At 36.6% G+C, this 18,651-nt stretch overlaps 3 protein-coding genes across 3 annotated transcripts; 1 reads left to right on the top strand and 2 right to left on the bottom strand.

Moving 5' to 3' along the window:
• The first annotated feature begins 116 nt into the window (after nt 1-116).
• LOC120005597 (growth-regulating factor 1-like) lies at nt 117-3,874 on the top strand. The gene is made up of 4 exons (XM_038855329.1): nt 117-2,237; nt 2,321-2,753; nt 2,865-3,308; nt 3,433-3,874. Exons 1-3 carry the CDS (start codon nt 2,048-2,050, stop codon nt 3,304-3,306), a joined length of 1,065 nt encoding a protein of 354 aa, XP_038711257.1. The 5' UTR covers nt 117-2,047; the 3' UTR covers nt 3,307-3,308; nt 3,433-3,874.
• A 2,257-nt stretch (nt 3,875-6,131) lies between these two features.
• On the bottom strand, nt 6,132-7,761 carry LOC120005229 (transcription factor MYB1-like). Its single transcript, XM_038854743.1, has 3 exons — nt 7,524-7,761; nt 7,286-7,415; nt 6,132-7,076 (listed from the first exon to the last, which is right to left on the bottom strand). Exons 1-3 carry the CDS (start codon nt 7,654-7,656, stop codon nt 6,368-6,370), a joined length of 972 nt encoding a protein of 323 aa, XP_038710671.1. The 5' UTR covers nt 7,657-7,761; the 3' UTR covers nt 6,132-6,367.
• An 8,242-nt stretch (nt 7,762-16,003) lies between these two features.
• On the bottom strand, nt 16,004-17,133 carry LOC120004938 (stress-response A/B barrel domain-containing protein UP3-like). The gene has a single exon (XM_038854299.1). The coding sequence runs from the start codon at nt 17,096-17,098 to the stop codon at nt 16,277-16,279; it is 822 nt and encodes a 273-aa protein (XP_038710227.1). The 5' UTR covers nt 17,099-17,133; the 3' UTR covers nt 16,004-16,276.
• Nucleotides 17,134-18,651: the final 1,518 nt, after the last annotated feature.

Here is an 18,651-nt window from a genome sequence, read left to right as displayed (position 1 = left end):
AATTATCAACCTGCCCTAATTTTTTGCTATTGGATAATATATCTGGAGGTTCCTGATAACTTGGCCATATTTTGATATCATTACTGTGAAAGTACATGCAGCGCCTTTGTGCACACCCGTGAGAGCGTTGCAATGAATTTGGTTATTGAACTTTCCTCATCTCTGTCGAAAAGCATTTGGCAATGGGGGGGAGTCTATTTGGAGACCCATGAAATACTTTCTAAAGACCCATAGAAAGTATTTCATGGGTCTCCAAATAGACTCCCTGGCAATGGCCTGCAAGACAGTATGAAAGTATATAAATTTAGAAGTTTGGTATACATTTTGATGTTAAAAGTAGAAGCCAGGTTATTGTTTTGTATTGCTGTTACTTTTATGTTATAAGCATTTATTGCAGGCATCTACTGAAGTCGCCATACCCATACCGGACGAGCTACTCTTGGTGCTCCCAGAATATTTGGAAGCAAAATATGCTAGGTGACCCTCCAGGCATCATTGTTTTGTGGAAGTGACAATCTGCACTTTAGCAAGAAACTATGGCCTTTTTTGGGTGCTCAGCACTTGTTATTCTTTGAACTCTATCATAGCTGTGATTAGACCTATTTTGGCTGTCTCTATGGCTGGTACAAACTTGGCTGGGGTCTGGCTCTTGGTGGATCACATCTATGATGTCTTTTATGGCATGTGAAATGATTTGTTGGGGTCATGTTTTGAAATCAAGGCCCAAGCATGAATTTCTGACGCTGAGTTCACCATTTTTTTGGGCTAGGATGAGGAATCTTAAGCTAATTGAATTTACTGCAGTTTGTAGTAGAGGGCTGAGCTTGTTACCAGAGAGACTAATGATGGTGAATCTCAGTGATGCTGAGTCAAAAGACAAATTACTTTTTTGGAGGAAAGTGAAGTAAATATAATACTGAGTCAAGTACAAGCAGTGCTTGGAAGAAGAATTTAATCAAAACTTGCAACTGAGTGATGGTTCAGTGCAAGTGGGGTTTTGTACCCAAAAAGGTAAGAGTGCATGTGTCTGAGCCTCAATGAGGCACTATTTGAAGGGCACTACCTGTCATACTTAAAATGTAAGACTGGCTCCAGAGAATTCATTGCCAACCAAAGAAGAAGCAGGCTCTCTTTCCCTATTCCAGTCAAAGTACCCTTCTTTCACCTGGTTCAGTATTTATTGACTTCTAGAAAAAACTGATTGTTTTTCATGGGTTCCTCATTAATCCTAAGTGCACATTTGTCCAGTTAATTAGCTCAGGAATCTTAACTTATCTGTTTCAGTTTATTATAATTATTTAATACCATGGATGTACTACTACCCTTCCTGAAGTTAGGAGAAGGAAGATTATGTTATTTTAGGTGATGTACCTGAAAGAAAGTATGTATGTCAATGAGTGAGCCATATTGTTAATTAGACAGTTTGTGGAAACACTAAATAACCGTGTTTACAACAACACAGAACCAGACCTGACCTGAAATCTCTCATTTTCTCACTTTCCCAAAATGAAAAAATGTCATATAGTGAGTGGGTGGTGGTGAGACTTGCCCTACTGGGTGGTGAGGTAATGGAACAGAAAAAGTAAGAGAGTTTTGCAGCAATAAAAGCCCCCAAACCGTACGCACAAACCTACTCAGGAGGTCAGGTTTAGAGGCGTGAGCTTCAGAGTTGAAAAACACAACCCAAAAACTTTTATTATATTAAAACAAATGTGTGTTTTCCTTTTTTACAGTCCTTTTTAATCGCCACACTTGCCTTCAGTTTATGGGTTTCCGTAGTGTTGTCAGAGACAGGAGCTGCAGGCACAGAAGCAACAGAGAGGGGGTGGCAGCAGTCATAATGCAGCACTGTATTCAGAACCATTAGTTTTATCCATGTACAGAAGATTCTGCAGGCCAATGGTCCCTGGAATAAATATACCTACTCTACTCTCTGACATTAATTATTCACAAGAAGCAGCCCTGGTTCTTCCTCCATTTTTTTTTTCACTTAAAACTCTGTTCCAAAGCAAAGTACTTGATACTTTCTCTATTTTTGTTTCTTTGAATGATGAGTAGTGCAAGAAATGGGTTTCCCTTTACTGCCTCTCAGTGGCAAGAGCTTAAACACCAGGCTTTGATTTACAAGTACATGGTTTCAGGCATCCCTATACCTCCTGATCTCCTGTTTACCATCAAAAGAAACTGCTTGGACTCATCGCTGTCTTCAGAGCTTTTTTCTCATCAACCCCCTCAAAGTAAGTTTTCCTTCGACTTTTTTTTGGTACTTTCTTTTGTTTTTTCTTGAACTTTTTTGGTAACTATGGGTCTGTGGGTGTAGTTGGGTGGAGCTGTTTTCAAATGGGTTTGGGAAGAAAAGTTGATCCAGAGCCAGGAAGGTGTAGGAGAACAGATGGGAAGAAATGGAGGTGCTCAAAAGAAGCATATCCAGACTCAAAATACTGTGAGAGACATATGCATAGAGGCAAGAACCGTTCAAGAAAGCCTGTGGAAGTCACCCCAACACAATCAACAACACCAACCCTGTCATCAATCAACAAAACACCCTCTACTCTTACTTCACTTTCTTCGTTCTCCTCTGAAAATGGACATGGCTATCCTAGCTACAACTCCCATGTCAATCATGCCTATCTATGTTCCAACACATCTTCTTCAAGTTCGAGGCCTCCTGGAATTAGTCTGTCACCACATGACAGCTCCACCAACTTGGTTTTGGACTCTGGTTCATATTCCCAGACTAGCACAGATTACAGGTTCTTTAATCTTTTGAGATTCCATTGATTTCATCTGGACTTTCTCTTTTGTTTTCTATTATTTAGTTTGGCTTGATTTGGGCTTGTTTTTTCTTTGGTGTTGAAAAGCAGGAACAGGTACATTTATGGGCTGAAAGAGGAGGTTGATGAGCATACTTTCTTCTCAGAACCTTCCGGGACTATAAGAAGCTTCTCTGGATCATCATCTATGGATGATTCTTGGCAACTCACACCATTGACTATAAGTTCTTCTTCCTCTTCAAAACAGAGGAATGACTACTCTTACTTGCAGCTTCAAAGCAGTCTCACTGATCATCAAAAACAAGATCAGCATAATTATCTTCTCGGTAATGAAATGGCCTTTAAATTGCAGAGAGAAGAGGGAGAAGAGCCCCAAAAGACTATGCATCATTTCTTTGATGAGTGGCCACACAAGAACAAGAACTCATGGCTTGACTTGGATGATAAATCATCAATTTCAACAACTAGGCTCTCAATTTCCATTCCATCCTCTTCACCATTTTCACATCTTCACTACAAGAACAGCCCATAATGGTAACCAAAGTTCTCTATTAATTTATTACATGTATCTCAACCTGAATGGTGACTTGGTATTGTCTATGCTTTTATTAAAAACCCAACTCTTCAATCTTAAAAGCACTTCCACCTTGTTTTGCAGAAATGGTTTTGAGTTTTCAAAGGTGGGTTTATGTAGTGAAGAGGCCAAAAAATGTACCTGCATAGTGGGGAAGTCTATGTTGTGTGAGGTCTAAAGAGTAGGGATGTTTTTTTTTCTTTCTTTCTTGCAAAATGTGGTTGGGGTTAATTTATGTGTTTAATGAAGTATCCTATGCCTTTTTCCTGGATTGTTCTGCTCCACTTTATAGTTCATAGATGGATTTTGGATGAGATGACTGAGCCACATCTGTTTTATTGGTAGCTAAAGCATTAGATATTGTATCTCTTGTTCTTTCAATTGTTGCTTTCATTTTCAAACACCTACTCAAACCTATTGCACATTGCAATTATAGATTGAGGGACCCAATTGGCTCCAGATTTTGTAACTTGTCATAGCAGAACACAAATGCTACTTTTGATAATTCATTGGCACAAAATTCACTAGAAATCCATGGTCAACTCTTTCAAGGTCATAACGCCAACCATTTCCTGATCACTTGAGGCATTCTATCATTCTTATGGCTTTTCAGAGGGAACAGATATGGAAGTGAATACAGCCCAATATTCTCAACTGTACAGGTTTTTTTAGTGCAAGAATGACAGAAAACTATAGATTGGAACTGGTTGGAAAACTATAGATTGGATTTTGTCACTTGTATATATACTAGTCCAGCTTAAACACAGATATCTAGTATTTGCCCATGCAGATCTCCATGGATGAGTAACATATCTGTATCAGACACTTGTAGATTTGGGATTCAGGTTGAAAGGTTTTTCAAAGAACTTTTCAACACTGCCTTTACTTTCTGATACAGATGCTACCACACATTTGGGGGAAAATCTTCACCTTCATAAAAATAACAGAAGGCTGTCACATGTCAATGAATTAAAAGGACCATTGAATGCTTTTGCAAGTGTGTTGCCAAAGTTGCTGGTTGCTCATGATACCCAAAGCCCCAGTTTTTACCTCTTCCCCCCTCCAAACTGAGTAACAAAGTAAATAATAAAACAAACCCATACTTCTTCAAGTGCTATTCACACTACTTTGAGCCCCTTTACTTTCCACTCTTCCCCTCTTACCCCATAAAAGATTACAAAGGGAAATTCCTTAGAGTCATATTAGAGCACTAATCTGTGCATGTACTGAAGCTTCAGGTGAGTGGTGGGGGGAGTTGGTCAGGTTGCTTTGGTCCAAAAAGAGGTGCTGAGCAGAACAGAGTAGAGCAGAGAAGTGCTTAATACACAGTTGAAAAAACTTTTGGCAGTGAAATATCAGTAATCAGTGGGGGCAGCAACAGTAGCAGCAGATGCAGAACTATGAAATGAAATTGTACACTTTTTAATCCTTACACACCAAATATCTCAGTCTGATTCTTTCTCTGTCTGTCTGTCTTCACTGTCAGTCGCCACCAGGCTAAACCCAGAACAAAAAAAACAAAAAGTAAAGGAAAGGAAAACCTTCTGGGTTCTGACAACATCACCCCCTCAGTACCTCACGTTCTTAAAACACAAAAGCAAACATTATATAATGTAAGCCTCCTTCATTGCAACTGATTATACTGACATTTAGATCACAATTGCGTGTAAATTTTCACAAGAGACTAACATGAAAAAAGATTCACTCAATCTTGCCTAATCAAACGCCACTTTGCTTTGTCTTAACCATCTAAATCCACTTTACTTTGTCACCATTAATGGTCGAATTTTTTTTTTAAAAAAAAAACAGAAGATTTGAGGAAGAGAATGATTAGAGTTAGGGTTTTTGATTTTGGCAATTGGGGGAGAAGGAGCCGTAGAAGTTTTGTTGGGATGGGCCCTGTGCTTTGCAATGGTAGCAATGGGCCCATACTAATTTTGCAATTGTAAATGATTGGGCCGTGCTTGGCAATTGCAGGGTTAAGCCTTAAGGCTAGTTGTCATATGGGCTACTTTATGATGGGCTGAGTTTGGTAATCGGTTTGGTTTGGGCTTATCATTATGGGCTTTCATTACAGCAGTCTGAGAAGTTATATACACCAAAAGGGTTGAGTAAACTTTTGATCATCAAAGATTTCATTTTGATCACCCAAATATCAAACATTCCAAGTTGGTCCCACAAAGAATTTTTTCTACCCTTTGGTCACTCGGACAGATTTTGCGGATTTAGGGCAATCAACTTATGGGTTAAGTAAACTTTTGGTCACCCAAAGATTTTTTTTCATTGCAGTTCTTTATTCAGCAAAAATTTATTTAACATCTAAAATTATGGTACATGATTAGGAGGGACCAAGTGGATGATAAACAGTGTACCTTATGGTTTCTTACTATATTACCATACTTTATATTATGGCCCTGTTAGTGTTTGGTAAGGGTTTTTTAGTAGCATTTCTACCATTCAAACGATCTTTTTTTGACACATACTTCGATGTCATTTTTCCAACATTTTATACTACTTTGGAAATGCTACAAAATAAAACAATTTCACTAGCATTTCAGGGGTCAAAGTCGATTTTGTCCTTATGACTTTGTCCTCAATCGACGACTACCGTTGATACGATCGGCGAAGTTAAATTAATTAATTAATTAACTATTATTAAAACTTTAATTAATTTATTAATTTATAATTGATTAAGTATCTTTAATTTATTTTAGTTCATCATATAAATTTTATGAATTAATTTCTATGTTTGGATACAGTTATATTTCTCAATTACAACTAAATTACATAATACTCCTACCGTAATTTATCATAATATGCTACACAGCAAAAATGTTACCAACAAAAGTTCAACCAAATATTACACAGCATTTAAGTAGCATATCTGCTACTAAAATTGTCCAACATTTATGTTACCATCATTTCTACTGGCATATCTACTACGTTGAAAAAGCTTTATCAAACTAGGCATATATCACTTACCATACCTAGACTAGAAACAGGAATGTATTGAGATTAATTAGCCAAACCAGTCTCCTTCCAAATTGAAGGAATGTGAGTTCTTTCCATCCACATTTGGTTCAAGACAGTCTCCGATATTGGCCCCGTCCTCCTGCAGAATTTCATCGATGATCATCGACCGCCGACCGGCCGATAAATCGTTGTTGTTGTTGCCACAATTGATCAATTGATCATCATAAGAACTTAAAAACTCCGAGTTAAGAAAATCTGAGGACCAGAGCTCTCCCATGCTGAAATCCATCATATCATCAGTTTCTCTACAACCAAACAACATGTTATTGTTGTGCTCCTCCTCCATTGACTTGTCATCAGTTGGTCCAGTATTGTTGTTATCATACATCAATGGTCCTGTCAAGGCATTACCATGATTGTGGTGATGATGATGATGATCGGGGTTGGACGGCTGAGATGGGTTGATGAAAACTTTGGCACACTTGAAGGCTTTAGTCCTGATCACCCGTGATGACTGCTCTTTCTTTGATGATAAGGATGGAGAGGCCGTGTTTGGAGCAACTTTTTCTCTATGTGTCAAATTAGGCTGCTGCTGCTGATGATGATGATGATCATGATTTGATGAACGGTGGTTAATGGTGTGAGGAAACAAGATTTGATAACCATCTTTGGCTTTCTTCCCTAAAATGGTGTTCCAGTAGTTCTTTATTTCATTGTCTGTTCGCCCTGGAAGTCTCCCAGCTATCAACGACCATCTACAGTAAAATAAGATAAAATTTAAAAAAAAAAAAAAGCCCACTTATATATGTAGATCCAAACGGACCATACATTGTTTTTGTATCTGTAGATAACTAAATCAAAGCAGTAGAGAACGCAAGAGATTTTGCGTGCTTTGTCTGTGGGGTTTGATTTTAGCACAACAATTTTCGATTTTCGAATATTTTAAGATAACAAGAAAATTCACCTATTGCCGAGTAGCTTGTGGAGACGGATGATGAGCTCTTCCTCTTCAGGAGAAATGTTGCCTCTCTTGATGTCTGGTCTCAAGTAATTTAACCACCTAAGCCTACAACTCTTCCCACATCTCTTAAGACCTAAATATACAAAGAAACCCCATTTTCGTAATTGTAATTATGTTATCAACCATAGAGATATAGTGTGTGTGTATATATATATGAGTATATGACATGACTGAGACAAACCTGCTTTTTTGGGGAGGTTTCTCCACTTGCCTTCACCATGGAGTTTAATGTATTCAGTGAGAATTTTATCTTCAATAGCAGTCCAAGCTCCTCTGTTCAACCCCTCCTTTGAACAGCAAGCGCTTCTCCCCATTTGTCAAAACACACACAAACTCTCTCTCTCTCCCCTCTCTCTCTCTCTCTCTCTCTCTCTCTATACGTATATATATATATGTATTTATAATTAAGTCTGTGCATGCATGTGTATGCTTTTCCTGTGTGGGGAAGGTGAGAGATACTTATATAGCATAAATTTTTGTCACATTCTCTACTACACCACTACTGCTGCTGTGCAATTTTATACTAATATAAATTTGCAAAGTATTGATGGGGATTTTTCTCTGTCTCAACAGGGTTTGTGGTCCCTTATTTTTTCAGTATTTGCATAAAAAAAAAATCAAAATAGACGTACAGTTTTGTATTGTTAACCTTTACTGTGAAATTTGGGTTTATGTAGGGCTTTTTTTTTGTTTTAATTATGAGGCTGCAGTTTATCTTCCTTGATCACTCTGTCACCAAAAATGAATTCCTGATCACTGAATGTCTAGTTGGCATTAAAAAATATAAAATTGAAAATTTTTAAACATAAGTGACTGAGTTGAAAAGCACTTCATTTTTCAGATACCAAAATAAGACTTTACTCTATGTTTATTCATGATATTAATTTATCAAAATTTGGTTCCGAGTATTTGTGATTTTAGCCCCGATATAGGTTAATTAATGGCAAAAGAGTACTTTTCATCCCTCAATTATTGGTCAGGTTTCATTTTCTTCCCTTAACTCTCTTTTTTTTTCCCATTTTCGTCCCCCACCTATGAGAAAGTACCATGTTTATCCCTCGAATAAATCCGGCCATTGAAAAATCCTACGTGGCATCATATTGTTCGTCAGATCAGGTTTTTCTCAACCTCAATCTCACTTAAAATGACGAAAATGATACTTTTCAATAGTTAAGGGACTCAAATGGGAGGAAAAAAAAAAAGAAGCTTAAAGACAAAAATGAAACTCGTCCCATAGTTGAGGGACGAAAAGTATCTTTTGGCAGTTAATTAACCCCCGTTAGGTCATATATAGCAGAATTAATCATTTCTTTTTAACACTTGGTGCATCTTGTCTCTGAACCTAGCTCCTCTCACACCACTTTGATGTAATGTGCATCTCATGTGTGTATTTTCCTTTTCATATTCCTCACTTGTTAATAGAAAAAAAAATAATCAGAATCAGTCATTTTTTTTCTTTCTACACTTAGCATATTCTATATCTAAACCTACTCTCATGCCACCTTGAAACAATGTGGGAGCGATATGTGTTTGGTGTGTATTGCCCCTTCCCTGTCCCTCTCATAAATAAAATTAAAAAAAAAAAAATTTCCATCACATTGTGTTCCTCGTGTGTATTTCCCTTTTCCTTTCCCTATCCCTCTCATTAAAAAAATAAATATAATTATTTTTCACACAATATTCTAACAATTACAACGAATTTTCTTGTGCACGAATCTCTAGATGACGTTCAAATTTTGACAAAAATAACAATGATTTTTTTTTCCCATTGTTGATTACCCTCATTTTCTCGCAAATTGATTCAAACCATGAAAAACAATTTCTTTGCAATGATTGTGAGTAAGAAAATTAAGTCATCGTTAATTTGATTATGTGGAGCAGAAGATCTCTCTCATGCATGCACAAGACGACATTAATTAATGAACTAATCAAATACAATTATTGTTAATTGAAAAAAACATCCACTTTAGGTAAAGGGGAGCCTAGCTAGCTAGCTATTAATTGGGACCTACAATTAATTAAATTGGTTGATAATTGACTTTTAGAGTATAGTTTTTAATTAATCCCAGCTTCCTCACCTACTCGTGGCAATAATCGATCTCCTTTCAAACTAACTTTCTCTTAATGAGGCAGTTGAAAGTTGGTTGCAGTCTCCAAAGCCGCCACCTTCTGTACGTATAAATATACATATACCATATGAAATCATTACACACATACACCAGGTTCAATTAAGGAGATACGTATACGTCAGATTTATGGCCATGTTGGAAATTCATGTCAAACGTACACACATTCGAGATATTGTCCGCTTCGAACCACGAGTCTGCACGAATTTGATCTTTATGAGCCGATGTCATTGGTTTTTAGACCAAAAAAACGTGCCACATGTGTGATATTATTAGCACTGTATCGATACATGTAATATTTCATTATCATTCTCAATCACCTCAGCAAAACACGTCTCTCAATATATTTTGTTGTCTCCAATAACATTACACCATTGTGTTGCTGCCAAACAGCCGCCACTGTTTTTTTATTTTTTTTATCTTAGCTTCTAGAAAATGTATTTTTTTGGCCATATAAAAATCACAAACAATGAATAAGTAATTAAGTAATGAACTCACGTTGCATGTCTGCGTGATAATGCCATATATTCCAATAATTTCGGAGGGGGTCAGCTTGTGGGACCTTGTCGCGCGTGACTCGTGATCTCTATTCTGTTTGTTTTTTTTTTTTTTGGACATTAATATAACGTTGGGTTGGCTGTAAAAATCAAACACACAGAGTAAAGAGGTTGACTAAACCGATAACAAATTAAAGGTAAAACAATTGTAGAGAACTAAATCAAAGTTGTAAAAAACACAATATTTATATAGTTCGGCGAAATCCTACATTTACAGACAATACAGACCGATTTTACTATGTTAGAGAATATTATAAGAGAAAAAAAAAAAAAACTCACAAATTACAAGGAGGAACTCTCTCTTGAGCTCTCTTTATGTTCTTTTTCTCTCAAACGGCTTCTCACTTTGTCACTCTACTACAATTAAAAACCTTGCGAAATTTGCTTATTTTTATAAGATATTTACTTATTTTTATAAAGAATTAGCGTCAATTACGATTTTGCACAATTTATTTTTTGAGCCAATTGCAACAAATTTTATGTTCATTTTTTTCTCGAGTCACTCACACTCATATTGGTAAACCAGTGTGTATGTAAAATACAAACTCTCCCGTACAAATCTTATCAATAGGTAGTTGCATTCAAATCTCTAATAAATTTGAATATTAAACCCAATTTCTTTTTAACAGGATATATAGGTTTAGTTACAAGAATACGCAGCCAAAACGTTTCATACCCCTAATCCATTTAGTCCAGCTCGTAGAAAACAATTATAATAAATAAATATATAATCTTTTGCTTAAAATTATTATTAATGATTATTTTCAGATCATATAAATAACCCAAAAAATATTTCCGAGACACTGCTCCCAAATCTCGCGGCTTAGCTGTGATTTGAGTGGGTTCGAATCTAGGGTCCACCACTTGGAATCTAGGGTCCGCCACTGCAAAATACAGAAAGTCCATTAATTATATTGGACCGCTGTTAATGAAAGGAGCCCTATTATAGTTTTATTATATATTGGCCGTCCCCTAATTTGTATTCCATTGGTGATAACGACAAATCAATATACAAACAATGTTGAAATTTATGTAGGAAATCACAAGAGCCATGGAGGCTCCCAACCATCATTCAACCAAAGCATGCATACATGAATTTTCACCCAATCCATATATGTCCGCTTAATTAATTTTAATATGCTAGCATTCATTGTACGCAAATTAAACATGGTTTATATATATATAGCTTAATTATCCTCTAATTAATTATATATCTTAATTTCATCCATTTTTATGAAATGGGAACCGATAATTATTGCTTTTCTTCTTTTGGGTGTGTATTGGGTAAATCTATGAAGGTATATTAGTATGCAGAGATATTTGTTTGTGGTTACAGCTAGCGATTCCAAACTGACATTTAGAGTTAAAATTGAGGAGAAAATCAATCCATATATAGGCCGGGATTCATTGGGGAGCTGTCTGAATTAGAACAAGCCAGGAAAAACAAAGCTCAAAAAGTAGTGACAAGAGCAGTTTGATAAATCAATAAATAACATTTTTTTTTTAAATATATAATCTAATATGGATCGTTGATGAGATCGGACGGTTCAAGTAAGAGTCAATATTTAAGACCGTAAACACGTATATATAACGGTATCTTATAAAGATAGCTAAATTTAGGTTAGAGAGTTCAATTGTTGTTTCCCAACAACTATACGGTGAAGACCTTTCCTTCTTCTTTTGTCTTAGCAGTATTTAACGAAGTCTCCATGAAGTCTGGTACATTCCATGGATAGCGAATCAAGCTGATGGCATGTCGTTCAAATCACCATGCATGCACGTGAAACTCGATTGTCGTGGAAACAAAAACCAGAATAATTTACAAATAATTACCCCATGGGCATGGGCATGGGCATGGGCGACTCTGAAATTGATATCTATCCGTTGTTCAACAAGAGCCTATAATTCCCACCTACTAGCTTTACTATACCTACCTAACTTCAAAACACCTTACTTATGTTTTTCTCTATCATTATATATGAACCCTAGAATCTAGGGAATTATAGAGGCCAAATCCGGTCATGACACTCCTGATCTTAGAAAGATTTTATATTTATTAGATATTTTTGCTAAAAAAAATTAGATTCTATTCCATAGGTTTAATATGTTATACAAATATCCCCCCTTAAACTTAATTTAACCCTTTTAATTTGTACTAAGCCCATATTAAAATATTTTTTTATAAAATGAGTCCAACTCAAAAATACTTTTCCTCTCCAATAAAAAATATTTTTTTCTTTTATAAATAATGAAAATCAGCCCTTGAAAAATAATATTTTTATTTTATTTTAAATATATATTTATATATTAATTTGGTCCACTCAATTCTTTCTCTATAAAAAAAAATACAACCCAAGCAACTTAGAGAACATTATTATCCGCTTTGAGCTAAAAACTCAAACGCTTTTGTTCTTATAATGATTATCTACTATTGAGAGGTGTCATATCCTAGTTATAAAACACTTTATTTTCACTCAACTTTCCGAAGTGAGACATTTTATCTTAACATTTTCCTTATTTTCATATCCAAGTCTCTCTAACACTTTCATCTTGCCCATGATAAGTGTTTGTTATGATGATTAATATGTATGTATGTATAATATAATATAACGTATATTGATCTAATTTAGGCTTGCAAGTGCAACTATATATAAATTAATTTACTAGTAGAGCAAGACTATGAGGTGGTGATGATGAGCTACTTCTGTCCGTTGATTATTACAACTCAAAACAATAATTAACGTCACTCTTTTACACCCAACTTTACTATGTGATGGCTCCAAGTTTTAAGAACCTTAAGCTCGTTCGCATAAATTTATTTATTTATATTATGATATGTCATATCATATCATGAATAATTTGTCACATCATATTATAAGATGTATTTGTTATAGGACCATCAATTAATTTGCATTTCCTACCGCATACATATATAGTAATATATTGGCGGTTCGAAGAAAACAATATTATTAATTAATTTTAACTTTGTAGTCCATAAAAATCCAAAATTGCAGGCGGGGCTATAAATATAAATTATTTATTGTCCATATGTATGATAGACAGGGACGTTTGAATTATTATTGAGTAATACCAAGTGATGGTCAGTTTTCAACATGGGTCCGTCCGTTCAAGGACGTCCCTTTCACATTAAGTTCTCCCAAACAAATACTGCCAGAAGAACACATGGTCAAATTAATAGCACGAAATAATGGAAGAGAATAACCCAATAGTTTTTAATACATTGGAATATCTTGCAACGAAGGAATCATCAACTGTACGGTGTTTTGCACTCAGAATCATTAAGGGCAAATGCAATAAGAAGCAATTTACGGTCCCACCTTTATTACACAAAAAGTCAAATCAAACACGTATTCTAATACAGCCACATTAGCAAAACACAAATTTCTATACACTTTTTCTTCCTACACACTTTCTCTTTCCACCCAACCCAACAACATTCCATTCCTCCATATTATCCACAACAAAACTACACCAAAACATTAAATATCAATACATCCACATCAACAAAACACTTATCCCAATACAGCCACATAAGCAAAACACATTTTACAATACAGTCACATCAGCAAAAGACAACATCTTTGTTGGCCCAATACCACTTCACCATTGCATTTGCCCTAATAAACATCCCCACCGATGTACGGACCTACATGTATCAAAATGTCCTAAATACATTCAGCAAAAATCACAGCATATATATAATTGGGTCCAACAAGTCCACGGTCTGGACAGCATTCAGCTCAACAAGGCCTATAAAGTTGAGCTCAATAGACCCATGGCCTGAGCAGCAGTCAACATAACAAGGCCCAAGGCCTGTCCAGTCGAGCTCAAAAGACCTATTAAAGGCCGGGGCAGCAGTCAACACAACAAAGCCCAAGGCTTATAAATACACGTAAGCCTTATTAGGCCTATAAATACACGAGGTCCCACCACATCAAGGGACCCGGTTTTGGAGGTACCCCTCCCTCTCTCTAAACACTCTATTATCTCATTAAAAACTCTAAGCCCTAATACTGACGTGATTGTCGAAGCTTCCATGATTGGCACTACACCGACGTCAAGCTTCACGATTGGCTCTCTTTGTGATCTTCATGCAGGATTGTTGGTGGCCTCGTACAACAATACTTTGATCGTAGATTCTTGCATCTACAAATCACATTAAAAAAACAAAAATCCACAGCAAAAAGAATGTTCATATGTCACCCAACAAAGCCTGCAGTTCCTCACTTACCTCAACCAATATTTTCCTTACATTTCTCTCGCCCTTCCTCTTCTCTTAGCAGCGCTTGAGTTTAGCAACGTGGTTGTACGCCACTTTCATAATATTTACACAAGAACTCTAGTATCACGCAGATTCTATATATGTTAATCAACCAAGTCCAATTCCGGTTGCCGTGTAATTTATCACCTAAACCTTTCTTCACTTCCTCCACCTGCGTGTTTCTTACACATCCTTGGTCCCTCACCTTCACTTTCTAATGCTAGAGGTCTTATGAATCGATTTACGTCACAGAAGAATAAACGGTGGATCCAGAAAACCTCTACTCTAGACATTATGTTTGACAAGTTCACCAAGGCAAGAGGATGATGCAGCCATAACTATAACAATCAAGTTCACAGATTGAACTATTGAAGCAAAGAAGGTATTGAATAATAACTGGTTGGCTAACACATCAGCTACAAAATGAGTGTGTCACTGACCTACATACAACCTTTTAAAGGAAGAATACTCATCACCCTATAAGGACCGGGCACTAATTTCCCTGATAAATTTTCGGGTGCACCATTGCACCTGAGAATTGTGTTGCAGATGTTATTGGTCTTATCACTAGCATTATGTTCATGAAATTGGGATTCAAGTTCCAACAACTTTGCATAAAAACGCTCTCTTAGTCTCTCACCTGTGTAATCTCTCCTATTACAACTTTGCATAAAAACGCTCTTCGTTAATTTCTGACGCAAGCAAGCCTTTAAATAGAGATTTACAAACATTGGTTTAATGAAACATTAGGATTTCTAAACCTTATTGACCTACACAAATGTAATGACTTAAAAAGAGCCATAGAAGCACGCAGGCTAATTAAAAGGAAACTTTTTTCGCCGAGGATTCCTCAACTCTCAAAAAAATTATTAAAAAAAAAGAAAAAAAAATCTAATGGCTTCTTGCATCAATTTTTCTTGTGTGAAGATATCCACACAGCTTATAGCCTTATACTTGTTCAATAACTACAAAGATGGATGGGGCAATTTTTTTTTTCAAACAAAAAATCTAAGGATGGTTAATTACCTATAGGCCATATCATATGCCTGGTAAGAATATCGTTGTTGAACACACTAGTACTTTACAACATGTTTCTTACCAAAAGCATATGACATAAGTGAAATCAATACTAGAGACATATATACCTAAGATGCTAGCTGCACTACCACCAGCACAGACAGCGATAAAATTACCATTACGTTTTCTGCAGTAGCTTTTCCAACAGTAATTGTAACCACAAGCTCCATCACAACAACTATCTAACTGCCAACAAAAGCTGTAATTTACAATGCCCAATTCTCTCTATCAAGCATCATTCATTTCATGATCCCATTCAATGATTTGAATGTTTACAAGGCCAAGTGGAAGAGGCAAGCAGTATCTTACTTTTCTCTGCCAACCTCAAAGCCAAGGTCATCCGCCTCCTCTCCACAAATAAAAAGCAATATCAAAACTTCATGAAAAGAAAAAGAAAATCCTATGTCTCTACTCTCTAAGCCCTAACGAGCAGATGTATGCTGCTTCTGAATTCAAACTCAGTATAGAACTTGTAACAGGAAATCACAATCATGTAACAAAAGCATCTTGTGGTCAAACATCCTCAGTGCCAAAATTACTCTAAACTTACTTATCAAGTAAAGGATTACCCTCCCGAAAACAAAATACATCAAGCAAAACCACCACAGCAAGCCATAGAGATACCCAAAAACAGTAAAGATTTGAAGAAAATTAAACGATGATATAAAGAAAATGAGCTGCCTGAAAGCCAAATCAAGACCAACAAGCAGCAATCAGCACTGGAGAGATCGTTCAAATGCAGCTTTAATTCAATTGATAAATTGTGTCTTTCATAGCTTTCATCACTCATAGTACACAAAGCACGAACCTTGACGATGATTAAGCTCACAACAATAATTCAAAAAGGAAAAGCAGAAAACACTCACCATAGCTCAAGAGAGCTTGATCATAGTCAAAGACTGGCAGGCTGTGTGGATGGAACCACGTAATCAACCACAATCACGCCCTCCAAATAATCCCTAACTTTTTCTTTATGCAAATTCACCAGCTCTTCCTTGGAATCGGCGGCCTCCATTTCGCTCAATCCAGGGAAAACGGCGAGCGAAGCAATCGAAAACCCCTTGGCTCTCGCCGGCGAGAAGTTCTCACCACAAGTTATCTGATCAATACCCCCAAAACTCTCCTTAATCCCCTTAATAACCCCCAACAACTCGTTCTTCCCTTCCTCTGCAACATTCTCCTTCAATTTCAAAAAACTCACGCGCACGGCAGACCCCGCCGAAGGGACCAGAGGGCCCTCGAAACCCGGCGCCACCCAATCGACGGCCATGATGTCATCGCATATCGGGAACACATTCTCCCTAACGACACCAAGATGGCTTGGATGAGCAGAATAGGCGGAGAGGTCATCTTTGGAGGAGTAACGACTGTGAAGCATGTGAGTAAAGTTGGAAAGCGGGGATCGGGTACGAAAGAGAGGACCGGCGGTGAGGTGGAGCACCTGATCAAGCGAAATCAGGCCGTTGAGACCTGTAACCATGGCGTTAACCTTCGAAGGCTCCGTGTTGTCCTTGACCTTGAAGAGCACCACGTGTTCGATCACCGTCGATGGAGAAGCAACGGTCGACATCTTAAGAGATTTAGATACGGAAGGAGTAGAGGACTGACAGTAGGGTTTGAAGAGAAAAGGAAGAGTGGATTTCCGGTGCTTCGGAGACGATAGTGTGAAGGAGACGAGGGGAGATGCTCTGAGTCTCAGAGACTGCATCGTCATCTAAAAGTGAATCTGCGCCTTTGACAGTGACGGAGGTTCTGTCGTTCTGTGCTGTATTTGGGTCATTGAATATTGGGCCTTCGTTTCTTGGGCTTTTTAATGGACTGGGTTCCTATTGAGCTAAAAGCAATAAAGCTTACGGACAATTGGCAGTAAGAGCACTTTAGACAACTTAATTGTAAAAAGGTCATGGACATTTTTAAAATTGTAAAAAAGTGCAATTTAAGGGTAATTTGGTCATCTGACTTAAGATATTTTTTAGTTTATACCTATAATACCCTCCTCTTTCTTCTTCTTCTTCTTCTCCCTCCAACTATCCAACTCTAGTGTGTCCTCTCTTTCTCTCATTCTTCTCTACTAAAAGTTATCTCCTTCTTTCTCTCCTTCTTAATCTTCTTCTTCTTCTTCTTCTTCTTCTGGTTCTCGATCTGGTTCTTCGTTGTCTTCTTCTCCGTTTTTGGCCGAGTTTCTCCTCTCTTCATCTCCTTCTTCGTCATTGCTCAATCTGGACTGCGTCGAGTTGCTCTGCTTCGTTTTTGACAGATCTGGACTATGCGTCGTTGTTCAATCTGGGTTGTGCTTTGTTTTTTTGCAGATCTGGACTCTGGTTCGTTTTTTGCAGAGATGTATCGCTATAGTATCACTATAGTATCACTATAGTATCACCAACACCAAAAAACCACTAAAATGATGAAACTAGTATGCATACTTCATCTTCCTAACTACTTTCCCTTTCTTGATTTTCTTTTCTTGGTTACCTCTCTTGTTCGTTTTGAAAAAACATTTACAAGTGCAGAGATGTATCACTATAGTATCACGAACACAAAAAATTCATTAAAATGATACAATTGAACCAATATGCATACTTCTTCTTCCTAATTACTTTTCCTTTCTTGGTTTTATTTTCTTGGTTTGTACATCTCTTGCTCGTTTCGGAAAAACATTTACAGCTGCAGAGATGTATCACTATAGTATCACGAACATCAAAAATCCACTAAAATGACATAATTGAACCAGAAAGACATGTAATGTTATCAAATTTACATTCTAACATTTATATCATCATTTTATGAGCCAAAAATATAAATTGAACACTAAATTGGATCTTCTATTTAAAAGTATCACTATTGTATCACAATTCGTGGAGAGAGAAAATCAAAATTGAGGTTATTTTGGTAAAAGATGATCCCAGTGTACTTTTTTAAAAGGATGTTTTAATGATTGCACTTTTTTACAATTAAGTATAATCTAGTGTACCGGCCTCCAAAAGTCCCTTGATAAAAACCAAGAAGCATGGGCCATAATTAAAAGATACCTAGATAAGTCGAATCATTATCAGTCCATATATAATGTGATTACCACATAATAAATAAATTTATTAAAAGGGAGGATTAGTGCTAATGGAACTTCAAATAGTGATTGATTACGTTTGTTGAGTACTTTTGGTGATTATTAGCTGTTTGGAAATCATGCTAGTTATGGAAGTTATTATTGATTGCTTGGCTCATTTGAAGGAGGCCGACTCTTCCGGTAGATACTATGCATTTTTTTTC

This window comes from Tripterygium wilfordii, chromosome 9, assembly GCF_013401445.1.
Source record: "Tripterygium wilfordii isolate XIE 37 chromosome 9, ASM1340144v1, whole genome shotgun sequence".
Lineage (NCBI taxonomy): Eukaryota > Viridiplantae > Streptophyta > Magnoliopsida > Celastrales > Celastraceae > Tripterygium > Tripterygium wilfordii.
The sequence above is the reverse complement of the archived record's forward strand: the minus strand, read 5'-3'. Positions and strand labels throughout refer to the sequence as shown.

What these genes read in the sequence shown, in the direction of transcription:
- LOC120005229 (XM_038854743.1), bottom strand. Translation starts at nt 7,656, where the DNA reads ATGGGGAGAAGCGCTTGCTGTTCAAAGGAGGGGTTGAACAGAGGAGCT. An exon ending in AAACCTCCCCAAAAAAGCAG is followed by an intron (nt 7,416 to 7,523) that starts GTTTGTCTCAGT and finishes TTGTATATTTAG; the next exon opens with GTCTTAAGAGATGTGGGAAG. An exon ending in CACAAGCTACTCGGCAATAG is followed by an intron (nt 7,077 to 7,285) that starts GTGAATTTTCTT and finishes ATTTTACTGTAG; the next exon opens with ATGGTCGTTGATAGCTGGGA.
- LOC120004938 (XM_038854299.1), bottom strand. Translation starts at nt 17,098, where the DNA reads ATGACGATGCAGTCTCTGAGACTCAGAGCATCTCCCCTCGTCTCCTTC.
- LOC120005597 (XM_038855329.1), top strand. Translation starts at nt 2,048, where the DNA reads ATGATGAGTAGTGCAAGAAATGGGTTTCCCTTTACTGCCTCTCAGTGG. An exon ending in TTCTCATCAACCCCCTCAAA is followed by an intron (nt 2,238 to 2,320) that starts GTAAGTTTTCCT and finishes CTGTGGGTGTAG; the next exon opens with TTGGGTGGAGCTGTTTTCAA. An exon ending in CAGACTAGCACAGATTACAG is followed by an intron (nt 2,754 to 2,864) that starts GTTCTTTAATCT and finishes GTTGAAAAGCAG; the next exon opens with GAACAGGTACATTTATGGGC.